The sequence below is a fragment of the Phaethon lepturus genome, unplaced genomic scaffold (assembly GCF_000687285.1).
Source record: "Phaethon lepturus isolate BGI_N335 unplaced genomic scaffold, ASM68728v1 scaffold5232, whole genome shotgun sequence".
NCBI lineage: Eukaryota > Metazoa > Chordata > Aves > Phaethontiformes > Phaethontidae > Phaethon > Phaethon lepturus.
In genome coordinates this window covers 1,544-15,846 of record NW_010521097.1, presented here as the reverse complement: position 1 = coordinate 15,846, position 14,303 = coordinate 1,544, and the positions used below count along the sequence as shown (strand labels likewise).

At 39.9% G+C, this 14,303-nt stretch overlaps 1 protein-coding gene across 1 annotated transcript; it reads right to left on the bottom strand.

The window, feature by feature from the left end:
• Positions 1–4,627: 4,627 nt before the first annotated feature.
• On the bottom strand, positions 4,628–14,076 carry NIT2 (nitrilase family, member 2). The gene is made up of 10 exons (XM_010281388.1): positions 14,061–14,076; positions 13,524–13,642; positions 10,689–10,809; positions 10,480–10,568; positions 8,788–8,881; positions 7,724–7,798; positions 7,207–7,285; positions 6,459–6,557; positions 5,321–5,376; positions 4,628–4,930 (listed from the first exon to the last, which is right to left on the bottom strand). The coding sequence occupies exons 1-10, from the start codon at positions 14,074–14,076 to the stop codon at positions 4,842–4,844; spliced, it is 837 nt and encodes a 278-aa protein (XP_010279690.1). The 3' UTR covers positions 4,628–4,841.
• Positions 14,077–14,303: the final 227 nt, after the last annotated feature.

Below are 14,303 nucleotides of genomic sequence, written 5' to 3'. Positions count from 1 at the left end.
GTTCATTTTGGGTGATTATGTTGTGGGCGATTTTTGCTTTATCAAAACAATACTACAGCATGTGGGTTTTTTTCCTGTTGATTTTAAAGGTAATACTAGTCAGTGCTGTAAAATAGGTTTCTTTTTTATATGCAATTAATCCTTGAGGGTTGATTTTAATTTTGCAAAATGGAAAAAAAATAATTTTCAAACTGTTTAATAATAGAGGGTTTTTTTAAGTCAGTAGATGTGGTGAGAATCCCTGTAAATACATGCAAGCATGCACAATCTTCCCTTAAAGCCCCTCCCACCCTCTGCATAACTAACTTAGAAATAGTCCTGTGGCAGCTATTAGGAAATTAATTTGATAGTCCATGTCCTCCTCCCAGAAAGCCCAAGCGTACTGTACAGGAGAGCTAGTAAAAAGGTTGGTTGGGGAAGGAGGTCAGGTAACACTGCTTTGGCATAGTTTTACTGGAAGAAAGGTCATGTTCCTGTGCAGCAGTCCTTACCTGAATGTCTTGGGAAATGGTTCTCGAGGGTTCAGAGGGACTTTCAAGAACAGAAAGCACTGCTGGGAGTACAGCTGCCAAGGTAAGGTCATGCTTGCATATAATCTGTGTATGTGCATATAATCTGATGCTCTTGCTTAAATGTAATGCCGTATTGCTGGATTACGTGAGAGAAGCAACAAAGCATAGGCTAAAATGTTCAAATAATGGATTTAGAATCTGTACTGGTTTCCTTGTTCTTTAGACCCTGTCTTGTCCAAGATTACAAATACTGTAGAAAGGAAGCAACTGTTCTGCAAATAGCAGGTTGGCAAATTATTAATACTAGTATAAACCGGCTTCCTCTGCTAGGAGCTTCACGGAGGGTGCTCTTGCTTTGGGTTGATCTTCCTAGTACGGAAGTCAGTCAGTCCATCTTGCCTCTCCCTGGATTCATGTGGCTGGATAAACCTCATACAAATGCTTAACTGATGTAGCTTAATTTACAATACACTAATTTGGGCTCCTTTCCATCCTGGAATCATAGACTTGCTTGTGCTGAGTTGTCTAATGTATTTCATCTTTTAAACAAATGAACTATGCTGTGGTCAAACTGTCTTGTTCTCTACTTGCACCACCATGTAGCAGCAGCTTGTATTTTCAACTTGACCTTCCTTTCTCCCAGCAACTACAGTTGAGATTTCAAATGGTGGAGCGTAGACATAAAGATTTAATCATTCTATTTTAGCTAGCTCAGTAGGTGATCTGAAATCATAGCATTGGTGTAGAATTGAAGGCATTGGAAGGTACTGGCAGCTTCTAAGGGCACTGCACATAACAAGTGTCAAATGTTATCTGGAACTTCCAATCTCTGCATCAATTACCTGAGAACAAAAATATGCCAGACTGACTGATGTGTCCTGTTCTCTTGAGGAGTTTTTATTCGCATGGCCTTACTTACATTGGCATTTTCTCCTCTTCACCCTACCTGTACCCCATTCCTTACCCCACCCAATCAATTAAGGGAAAAAAGCATGTGCTGTCAAATACTAGCATTCCAAATCATCACAGACTTTTGCCTGTTCTTGAAGTAGTTTGGAACTGCACTGAAAGGATGCATTGTCTGTAACTTTTTTTTGTAAATGACGTATCACCTGTAAACTGAAAAAATAAATATTACCTTCAAGTATCTCTCTCTGACATGTATAAGAACAGGTTTTGATGAAAGTGTTCTCTGCACTGGTGCTCTCCGAGCTTATTTGAGGTTGCTTTGAATCTAGGAAGAACTAATAATGACTGACTCCCTGTCATCTTCTCTCACTTCAACCTTTAAGAAAAAATGAGGAGGAGACATGGAATTAATAAGTCTTATCTCCAGTTGCTTCCATCACCCACAGGTATGATCTCAAGAGCTGAAGCTTACAGGGAAAAGGAAACCCAGCCAGGAAAGCTGGGAATCTGAGTAGCTGAAACCCTGTTAATGTGTGTATGCAGGTGCAGCCCTTTAGTGAAAGGCACTTTTTTGTGGTGGTTGTTTTCTTAATGGCTGATACAGTTGAAGTTTTGCTTTAAGCCAGGTGTGCATGTGAACTTTGAGGAAAAGCTTTCTTTAGTAGGGATCAAGAGCTGAAGTGAAGCAAGTATTACTGCTATTTAAAAAAATGAATCTGTTGAAATGTAGGAAGCTAGTACTGAAGGCTTGGATAAACCTGGTGTAGTCCTAGAGACTCTGGGAAGTTGCTTCTACACATAGTTGTCTTGCATCTGAATTCTGATCATGTAAAAATCCCTGTTGTTCACGTTAGAGCCAAGTTTGCCAAAATGGAGGTTAGAAGTTGTGACTTGAATTACTAGGATCTAACTGCAGATTGGAAGTGAAGAGGCAACCAACATATACTAAGGAGCTGTACTGTAACTTATTCTGGAACTATTAAGAGGAGCTTGGATGCAGCTTTATCCAGGCTTCCCAGCTGCAGTGGAAATAACAGTGCCTGATAGAACAGGTATTACTGTGTTTTCTGCCATTTCTTTAAAAACTTAAATTCTTGCAGGCTGAAATTCTGGAGCTATTCCAGGGTTGTTACTGGCTGGTTTTCTATACTTGGAGAATATTGTTGCGTCTGTATAATATGGATACTTAAAGTGCCTGTTTGTTTTCTACCAACACATACTGAGTATGGACTGCTTTAAGTGTTATCTAGCTGAGAACTGATTGTGTACTTTTTTTCATTGAATCCCCCCAAAAATTCAGAGTCCCATTTGTATCACTTTTGAGTGGAACGCACTGGAGACCCCTAAAACAAGGTGATTAGAAGTTGTCCTGACAGACTGAAGAGGACAGCTCATGTCACCTCTTCATCCAAGTTCACCAAAGTAGCTCGTTACAGATTTTCATCTGTTCTCTCCACTTGGGATTGCAGGGGAGGAGGGTCCTAGCCATGCAATGCATTCTGTTGACTGCACTTTGCATTTTTAAAGTTAAGCGGTCAGCCCATGAGAATCCTGCACTACTTTAATCCTCCAAAGGTAGTATTTAGTTCCTGTTCTGCTGCATGTTAAACTAGTAGAGAGAGGGGAGGGAAAAGACAGATGGGGTACTTTAGAGAAACAGATGTATAATAGTTGCTATGATTTAGAAGTTGGAGCCCAGTGATGGCCAATCATGGATGCCGATTGTTCAATATGTGGGAGGCACTGATCTAATGCAGGAAACTTGACTCAAATGGTAAATTGTTAAATTTTTTTATATTTATTTTTCAACAAATAAATCTTCATTTCACCTTATGCTCTGTGGCTTGTTTCTTAAGAATTCCAGTACACTGTGTACACCAAAATGCAGTGAAGAGTACAGACCAATAAATACCTACTGGAATAGATAATGCCACTGAGTGGAATGGTATGATATGTCTTTTGAGGGGAAAGATGCCTCAGGGTCTGGCTTAATTTAACCATTAATTTTCCTTTATAAAACACACACCTAGCTCATTCCAGAGAAGCCAAAAGAACATTAAAAAAAAAAGTCAAGAGCAGCTGTGGGAAGAGGATGACAGCCACACATGAATAAAAAGGTAGGGTGGTTTTGAGGGAAACTGGTGGTTAGCTAGAGCAAGACAAAACCTCTCCCTCTTCCAGTTTTTGTATTTTGAAGTTGCCTTTAGTCTTATCACTTTATCATTTTTGCTGCTGGAAAACTATAGTGGTAAAAGCTGGATAGTTGCTGCTTTTTTTCATCCCAAGGAGAAAAACCCCACCATTGGCAAATTCCTATCTTTTTACATTAGAAGTACCAAGGTGTCCTCCTTTAAGAAACAAAACCAAACAACATTCCAACATGCTAGAGGCTGGTTTTAAGTATTTTAAAGCCATCTTTAATGAAACTCTCTTCAGCAGAGAGAAGCTGTTAGTCTCTTCTGCAAGAGCAATGAAGTAAGGAGTGTTTCCCGTGCAGCTGATGGGAGTTGGCCTTTGGTAGCAACAATGCATTTAACCATTAGGCAATTGTAGTACCTGTCTTCCGGAAGACTGTGGGCAGAAAGGTTTAATCAGTGCAGCAAGTTTTCTAAGCCTTTTGACTCCCCTCAGCCTTTTCAGGTGAAGACTGCCAGGTAGCAGAACTAAAACACATTCAGACATTATATTAAGGAAGCAGTATATAGCACAAAGGTGTGACGACATGTGAATTGCTTTAACAAAACAGTAACCTGCACCACTTCAGCAATAAACAGGAACTGCAATAAGGAGAATTTAATACATATATCCCAGGCAAAACACATGAACCAAAGACTGTTACAGATTCTTCTATGGTAGTAATTCTGTCTGGCAGCTTCTTGCATTGTCCCCAAGTAGTACAGAGCAGAGTCTGGCCTGTTTTGTTTAGCATGTTCAATATTAAGCTTTCCAAGTTAGATGTTGGGCATTCAAGAAACACTGTTAAGGCACATACAACTAAGAAGGACAGAGGTGGAAGAATCATGTTTCTAGATTATCTGATAATTCACTAAAAAATTCAAAGTACCAAAGCTGACTTCAGAGGACTTCCAGAGAGAACAAGATTCCCATTTCTACATTCTACAAAAAAGCCCCCAAAAGGTAACTAAAACATCATGATGCATAAAAGGCAATATTAACTACCACTGTGTTGAACTGATTTCACCTCCATCTTTATCCTAGCTGTAAAATACTAAAGTATGAGAGGAGATACAAAAGTTGTATTTGAATCAATTTTAGAATTATACCATGAAGAGGTTTGGTTTTGTTTTTTAATTAACTGGCACATTTAGCAGTAGCTTGTGTAGCAATGAGTGAGGGAATCCTTATGAAGATGAAAGCAGCAGTCATTGTGCCAACTGAACCTTCCCTACTCACCCAGCTTCACTTTTTCACCTCTACACCATAGAGATCACAACGCTTCTGGGTTAAAATTGGAATTTGTTGACGTATTTCTGCAAGTTTCTTCAAATCTGCAGGGAGGGGGAAGAAAAAGTTATTACAACAGCAGTCAAAAAGGAAAGCTCCTGACTCATTCTGAGATAGGGCAGGGAAAAGAGCAGCTTTCATGGAGAATGGGGCTGTAGGGCACTGCAACTGGGCAGCCACAGCTGAAGGAAGCCTCAGCTTTGCTCTTTCCTAAGGTGGCAGCTTCCTCCTAAGTAGGAAAACTGGAAGAGTATAGTCAAGTGCTGCTTGTTCTTGCTTTAATCTAGCAAAGGTGGAGAAGGGCTGGGAACACTGCATCATCTGTAATTCCATGTGCAAGCCCCCAGACTTAAAAAAACTGTCTCTCCTTAGTCTCATGACCTGTACTCAAGAAAGCAAGCAGGAAAAAAGAAAACAAACACCTTTACACTTACCTATATCTGTGTATATAACTGTTTCCTCAGCCCCAGCTTTGGCTATGACTTCACCCCTGCAAAATTAAGAACATTTGTTCACAGCATTAACACAGAGGTCTCAAGGCATCAGTCCAGTTGCTGCTGTTTGTACAAAAGGGAGTGCCTATCCTTGATGTCTACAGCTGTAAAGACAGGACTGTCCTAAAAATAGCATCATAACTCATAACTCTTCCATGATAGGAATTGCTTCCAGGCTTTATATGTTGCATATTTTATACGTGACATACACATATTTAACATAAGTATGCTTCTGAAGATCAAGAATCATGGTAAGAGGGACTATGAGAACCAGCACATGTGAGCATGCAATATATCTCAAGGTGAAATAAACAACTTCACCAGGGACAGCCATATATGACAAAGACTTAACACTTTCTCCCTTCAGATCCTACTGGCTTTTAACAGGAGTATACTTTTACTCTGCATGAGCTACTGAACATTATTTATCATGTCTCCCACTAGGTGTTCTGTCACTGCTTTCCTCATATAAAGCTCAAGTCACAGATAAAGCTTTTCTTACTTTGCAATCATCTAGAAGAGAACTATCAGTGGATTTATTTGAAAGAAAAATAACTGCCTGAAGATTGAGTCACTTTTACCTCCTGTGCACCGGCATGACTTCTGCTTAAGTCAGAATATGTCTCTTATCTAGCTCAAGACATTCTTCTTGTTCTTTCTTATGTCAAAGCAGTGTTGTTCTTTGAGGAAATGGAATAGTTTTGTGTAAGCTGTTTAAGACAATTCAGTTCTGCACAGAAAACTACCATAAAACATAGTATATAATGGACTGAACTTCAGGGAGAAGTTGAAAAGGTCAGCAGCTTAACTAATGCTAAATACTAGTACTAAGTAGCTCCTTTCCTACCGAAATGAATACATATTGTTAAACTAGTTGTTTTAGTTTCTTTCTTGTTTTATAGTCAGACAGTTTTAAACCATGATTTTGAGAATGTAGGCTTAAGTCTCAGGTGCTTTTTACCAAGAACTTTTGATGTTTTTAAGAGGAGGTGACAATGTGTGACTGAAATGTGACTGTCAAGTAAAACGCTTTTTAACTAAGAAAACATCAGTTTGGTGTTTTTTCTTCTGAACTCACCATGGATCAACTACAGTGCTGTGTCCCCAGGCAACATAGGATGCTTTTTCATCTCTAGCAGGAGATACAGTAGCAACGTAGACTTGATTATCAACAGCTCTGTGTTCAAAGAAAGATGAGGGAAGAAGGGGGGAAGTAAGTATAAATTTTTTTTATACCACCAATTAACTAAGCAGAAGAAAAAAAATTCACTCTGAAGGGCAAACTATTTATCCTCCTAAGGACTAGCCAAAACTGTATGTGATATGAAAGTCAGAGAAAGCAGAGCCTAGAAAGAGAAGTCACTAGCACCTGCTCCAGAGTTAGTGGGTAGAATGAATTACACGTTCATTCAGCATGTAGCAAAGTTGATTGAAGCTGACCAAATGAACAATACTGCATTTAGTAATCTCAGGGCCTATTTCTATCTGTAATTAAAGCAGTTCTCAAATGCTTATTATTGGCTCTTCTGTCTAGAAGTTTGTGTGTGAAGGGTGCTTCCAGAGCCATGGGGGAAAAGGCCCTTGAAAGGGCCTAGCTGAGGAGGGGCTGGCAAGAGTGAAGGATAAGCATTCCCTGCTTTTCTCCTTGACAGCAAAATCATTTTGGTGTCCTATGCAAGGCTTGAGGAATGGTGTAGCTCCAACAGCAAAGTGGCCCTGCAGCACCACTTCTGAGGCATAGTGTCATTTGGAACACAAGAACAGTTCAGTTCCCCATGCTAAAACTCCCTCTGGAACAGCAGGATAAGCTGTTACTTTGTTCTTACCGTCCCCTCTGTAGCAGTTCCCAATGAGCTGGTCCTGTTGTCAGGTTAAAAGCCCCTGGATATATCAGCAGCTGGCAACCTTTGTTAACAGAAATTAGAACCCAGCCATCATTAAGGGGAAGATGGCTTGCCCTAGCGTAGCCCTTCACATTGAGGCTCAAGGCAAGGTTTCCTTCAGTACTTCCCAACCTCTGCCCAAAATGGAACCAAACAGAGCCTATCCATGCATGACATGGGTGATAACTTATGTCAGCAAAGCCCTGTGATTACAGTACCAAGTGTGGAGATATACCCATCTCCATCACTCCAGCAGCAAACGTGTATGAGGAAATGACTGTTACTTTACTCAAGGAGAACAGACACTCGTTTGAATAACAAAGATGCATTTTCTGTTTCTGGGTGAGGAGAAGAGCTCCTGATCACACAGATTTCCCAGTATGTATGTACCACCCTGAAATGGCCCTGCATTGTTCAGGCCTTAGGGCTAACCATGCTCCATTAGGTGACCCAGCCTCACCTTTCTGTCCGTAGACTTGAGCCAACTCAGCAAATCTGAGATCATAGCAGATGCCCAGGCCCACTTTACAGTATGCTGTTCTCAAAACACAAGAGACAACAGTCATATCGCTATCACAAGTACACAAAAGCAATCACAAGACTCCCTGCAGCCATCCTGCCAGCTGTTACTTTATACATCTCACAGTAACAAGAGGAGCTATATTTAAATGTGTATCCCTCCACAAATGTGGCTATTTGTCGGGGAGAATTCATGCTTCACGATGAGAGGAAGACTGTGAGAAGCACTCTTATCTACCCTTTAAAAACAGCCATTTCCACAAAATCATGTTATATCAGGTCTATGTGTAATGTGTTCCTCTCTGATTTAGCTGCAGGTTTTTCAATTATTTTTCTTTTCAAAAAAAGAAAGCACTCACCTCTCTTCATGGACTAAAGAAATTACAGTCATGTACTTTCTTACAGCATGCACATTGCAAGGAGAAAAAGGTGACCATGGGAGACGAGACTATTCAGAGAGCTCAGTAAACAGAACATGGTAATCTTTGGACACTGGGAGGGTCTGGGGACAGTAGGTGTCTTGAATGAACCACCTCAGATAAAAAAGCAAGAATGCTGGAATGGGATTTACAGTCGTCTCTATTATTATATCATCCTCACATGAAGCAATGTGCCAGTGTAGCTGTTTGCTGCATATATTCTTTTCCAAGCCATGTTCCATAAGAACCATTTTAAAGATGTAACTGCTGTAAAAAAAATACAGGAACTTCTCCTTAACAAATCAATATGACCACTATTTATTAAGGGAAGTGCCATGATATATGCTTCAACCCTTTCTGCTCCTCTGTCCTTCTGCAATCACATTGCCTTTTTAAAAGTTTCAGAAGTGACCCACACACTTGGAACAAACTTAAACTGTATTTGCTATGGTTGTCAAATGCCTAATATAAACCTGATAGTCTAGAAATCCATCGCTGGGGAAGAGGAGGGGGAAAGAGAACTCCAGAATGACTGTAGTGTTATTGTGGTAGAGATCCTTACAGAGAGGGCTTGTCTCATACTCACGAGTATCAAACATGGAGAAACTATTCCCTGGGCTCAGTGTTTCAGACTCTTTGAACTGTATCTTCCCAGGAATATTAATGTCAAACAAATGAACCTGTAATTATAGTATGATTAATAACAAGTAATAACAATTTCTCTGCTTGGTATTTGAGCCTCTTTCTATTAGGTATGTGTTTTCTAATTACTGTTATCTCAACTACTCTTTTGTCAGAATGCCAACTAAATGTTGCTTAAGATTGTGAGATCTCCTAGAGATGATTTAAAGCACTTTTCTTCTCTACAGAAATATACATGTCTAAAGTTATCTGGAAAACAAAACAACAACAAAAAAACCCTGGACATTTTAAACAACATATATAATCCCTATGACCCAAGTGATGCACATATCAAACATTCATATTGCTTAACAAAGAGAATGCGCCCTGTTCTTCTCCCATGCAGTAATAGAGAGTAGTTAAAAACAGCTAAAAATATAACAATTAATTTATAGTATGGCTCTAGATCTTCTTCATGGAAAGCATCCCTGCAAGATAGCTAGGTATCTTGATCTAATGAGTAATTTTGCAAAAGAAAGGATACATATAAAATATCTTGAATTTGTCAGGATGATTTTAAAGTATGTTAAAACAGACAGCATGTTCCTCTCTAAGACTTGAGTGCCATTCCTGCAAAACTTCTCCAGAAAATATCTTCACCATGTCATGAAGTTGCCATGACTTCAGCTATGCAGATGCCTCTTAGCCCCTGCAGACTGTCTTTATCCCTCCCCTTACAATGGAAGACTCTGTTCCTAACTGGAGCTTCCTAATAAAGCATCTGTTTTTATATTATTATTCATTCATATTTAGACACTACAAGCCTGCACTCATTCTACAAAAACAAGTACCGGGCTTGCAGACTGGTGTGGTATGATAGATGGAAGGCAACATAGTACTTCAGAAAGTAATCTAATAGTGTAGCAAAGTGTAGAATCAGTTACAGAATAAATTAATACCTGCACCCCAGAGGTATTTTGCACCACCTCTTTTGTTCCAAGTAACCTTGCATTCTCTTTTTTGTTTTCCCTTGAAGGAAATAAGTTGTTGTTCACCTACGGAATGTTACCTGTATGCATAATCAGATTAACAGAAACTACACTCTACAGTTATGAATAGGAGGTAGTTTCTCAGAAGGCACAAAGCAATGACCAGATGGAAGATGACAGTAAGCAAGTATCTGACACAAACAGCAGACACAGCTTAACTATGGAACTTGGACTTCGGTTGTCTGCACTAATCATACATATAGCACACAAAGTCTGTAAAGAACAGTATTTAAGATAACAGAAAGACTATAATCCACTGGGAACTTCATGGAAAATCCTGATCCCACTTAAGTGGCACTATGTTTTAGGCCTAGCCCAAGGTACACAGGTGAGTTGGATCAGGATTTACTCTTTACCACAGTTTTCCCAGCATCTAGGAAAAGCCAGTTATGCCTTATGCATTTTGTCATCCTTATCCAAAACAAATTTATGACCACATTCAGAAAGGCTGTTTACAGGTCCCAAATAAAAATTACATGCAATTTTACTGACAGTACAGAGCTCATTATTAATGCAAGAGTCTACTAATTCACTAATTTAGGCACAGATGAAATAATTTGTGCAACATTGCTGAGAAACCTTTTAATAACAATATTTTGCCATCTTACCTTCCTATGCTTTGCCAACATAGCACCATCAGGCCCAAAGACAGTACACGTATTATACAGCTTTCCACCATCCTCTTCTGGAATGGATCCTTAGTAAAGGCGAGAACAAAGATTTCCCTTGCTGTATTACATGGAATTTTGATCCAATAGCACTAGTAGACATTGCCCTTTTTTCCCCCTCAATGTGATGGTCACTAAGAGTAAACTACCTCCAATGAGATATACACTGCACTCCTTTGCAACTTCTGAGAGCTTTTGTGTAGATTCCCCAGGGATCTTCTCTGCATACTCCTTAAAGTACTGGGTTCCATATGGAGAATTAAAGCACTCCTAGATTTAGGGGGGGAAAAAAATTATGTTAAAATCCAGTAACACCACTGCACAGAGATGTGCTTGACCTTTCACACTCCTCTCTACCAATGTTCTCACACAATCTTTTTAGTTACAGGAATTTAGCTTACAGGAGCTCAATGAACAAATCGGAAAATATCAGGAGGCCAGAGAGACCTTAACAATTAGAGAAAATGGAGTGGGTGTGTTGGTGTGAACACGTGCCAAACAAATGTGAGCTAAGAGTATCATGCAAGCTGCAGGTAACGCTAGCACATTTATCAGTCTAGACTTAGCAAGATCACAAGGGATGTTCTCATCAGAACAATGAACCAAGTTCCACCTAGCTCATTTGACAAGTTACAAGCTAAATAGATTCTCTCAAAACTGTGAAATGCTCATGCTTGTCCACAGCCCATGATTTCTTCATTTTTAAAAGGACCTTTGCAAAAGAATGCATTTCTCAAAATTACTCTTTTGCTAAAACTTTAAACACTTTTTCCTCACAACTGAACAGTGTCTTCTGTCCTAGACTCTAGTTAAAGATTTGCTATCCCTCAGAACCAGGCATGTAACCTTTAGATGGTAAGATTAACAGAGCAGTTTAGATGGCTAATGGTATCCGATATACCCAAGATATCCAGAACTTTTAGTCTGCATTCTATTTGCCAGCTCTGTCAGGATGTGAGACATCCCACCCCTACAATTTTTTTGTCCCCTAAAGGAGCACAGCTGAAGGCCACAGATAGGCTATCAAACAGTACCAGCACCTGCTCCTTGGCAAGCAGTTCCAAGCCCAAGCATCTGCCTTGATTGTTACCTTCACTCACTGGCAGTTGTAACAAGCCCCTCCCCCGCCCCACCAAAAAAAGAAAAAAATTAAGCTGTGAATAGCACAATAAACATTTATGCCCTAATCGATCAAGCAAACTTAACAACTGTAATAGAGTCTACTGAACTGGAATAACCAAAGCAAAACTGGATGGATGTTTTTGCCCCATGTACAGACACTGGGATAGCAGTTGCCAGCGAACCTACAGCAGAATTTGTAGATGGAAGAGGCAGGAGGGGAAGTCTCTGCAGGCTGTCAAATGAGCTTCCCAGGCTTTTAAAATTGGACTGAACTTCAAGGAAATGAAAGCAATGCCAGCCACCTTCATCTTGCCACTTGCAGTGTCAACGTGGGTGGTACTGAAACCATGGGCTCAAGAAACCAGGCAGAGCTCTGTATGAGCTTGCAGTAGCAGTGCGTGGGGCCTGTTCATAAGTTGATACTGGAACAAAATTGCAGACTGTCTGCAGAGATCACCTAGTCCTGCACTCTCCAAAGTGGTAATAACACAGGGACAGATCTTTGAATTGCTTTCTATCAATTTCTAGATTCAAATGGATTCTGGGTGCATGTCTTTATCTATAAGTAGTATAAATTGTTCTCTCACAAATTTTTCCTGGTTCAGAAATGAAAAAAGTTTAACACATCAAGGCTAACATGTCACAGGAAAACTGCTATATGCCTCTGCAGAGGTATAGATTATATAGTCTGAGCAAGTTACTTCTGTTCTTTATGTAGTGCGAGTTTAAAAAAAAAAGTGGAAGGAGGAGAATATTTCATGCCCATGTTCTAATGCCAGCACAAAATTTACCTCCCAAAAGTCTCTGAAAAACCTTGCCCTTGTTTGAAAAGTTTTACTCTAAAAGCATAAATTATCATTGGCAAAGTGAGTATCTCAACTAAATAGGTCTGGAAAACTCAGTGTTTTCATGATGAAATGAGCAAATAATAGATAATTTAAATGTAGGAGGCCCAGCCAGAATAATCAAAGGTCACATTTGCTGCACAAGAGCTGTGTTAGCACAGAGCAGCTGCAAAGGTTACTTAATACTTCGCCTGTGACAGCAGGAGGGAAAACGTTCTGTGTGTAAAACATTCAGACCAAAAGTTCCCCAAAGAAGAACTTTGCCCTCCTGAGTCAGATGCTGCAGGGCACAGCAGTAACACACATACCCCCAAGAAGAGAGGAAAAAAGCTCAAAGCTGCACTGGGAAGGTCACCTCGTTGCCAGCACACTCATCTGTGTGAAAATTCAGCAAGTTAATAATGGCTTAAGTCCAAAAAGTGAATCAGAAATTATCAGTAATTTTAAGTGGCTATTCAAATTCCCACATGAGGAAGTCAAAAGAGAAATGCAGTTTAATCATAATTCAGCCACAAATGACCTGCTGGAAATCTCTTAAGTCTATTTTATTTCTCATGTACTATCTAATCTGGAATGATTATGGTAAAGAGAGTCACTGTATACCGTTCATCTTCATATCAACATTCTTTAGGTGAAAATTGCCTTTTCCTACATTTCTAGCGTGGAAGACTTCTGCAAAGATTCAAACCACAGGATCACTTTTGTGAATTCAGAACACACCAGTGATGGAATTGCCTTAGATTTAAACCAGCAAAAACTTAACCAGAATGTTATACCATAAAAAAGACAAACTGCTTTTTTTTTTTCCTCTTGTTGCTGTCATGTGTTGTCCCCCCCTCATGTGTGCTGCTAGACACAAACCCCTGTTTTGTTTTGGTTTTTTTCCTATTTTGGAGCCTCATACAGCATCTAAGCTATCCAGGGAGAAGCAGGAATATAAAATGCATTAGTAACACTACAAAGAGGTTTCCAAGGGTTTGAGGTATAGGTGCTAAGTAGGCCATGATCTTGACTCACAGGTAGAGCCACAACTTTTGCTCCTTTAGCTGATGCTTCTCTCACGAGTCCACAGGCCCGTTGAAGGTTATCTGATTTAACAGCGGATACATGAAGCTGAATAAGAGCCAAGCGGAAGTCTAATGGCAGAAAAGAAAAAAAATTAGTCAGCAGAATTCCCCCAGGAAAAACTCTTCAGAATTTGAATTCACTAATGAGCATTTAACAAAATAAATTTGCTTATATACTAATATATACACAAACCACTTCCAATTCATTTCGCGGTCTGTCTGTGACTCTGAAAACAGTCTCTTAACACAGGGAGAACATTCAAAGCTAGGCTTGCTAATGGGAACCATACATCACCATAACTTTGCTCAGGTCGAAGATCACAGGGTTCGCATGCTAGTAACACTTAGCGTAGGCACTTACCCAGCCCAAGTTCTAATGTAAGATACTGTGTGACAGAAAGGGAGACCACTAGTCACATAGACCTGCTTCTTCCTTCCCAGGTTGCTACCCACTTTGTGAGCCGATCTTTTCTGTTGCGCCTGTCACCTGATGAGCGCTGCATGTCCTAAAACGCCACTAGCAAACTGAAGGATTGGATAATCCCAAAAGCATCAATTGAGGAAGTAGTTTGCTTTTATCCCTCAAATCACACCTAGACTGGGAAACAGCTGTGAAAAACAATAAAGAGAACATCTTTCCCTGATCATTTCTTTGCAATTTGGCTTCTAGTCAAGAGGCAGTTGCAAGTGTTATCAACCCTGCCTCTAATGCAGCTAAGCAGGATTTATA

Coding starts and splice junctions, on each gene's coding strand:
- NIT2 (XM_010281388.1), bottom strand. Junction 10,810..13,523: donor CAAAAGTTGTGGCTCTACCT/GTGAGTCAAGAT, acceptor CCCTAAATCTAG/GAGTGCTTTAATTCTCCATA. Junction 5,377..6,458: donor AGCACTGTAGTTGATCCATG/GTGAGTTCAGAA, acceptor TTAATTTTGCAG/GGGTGAAGTCATAGCCAAAG.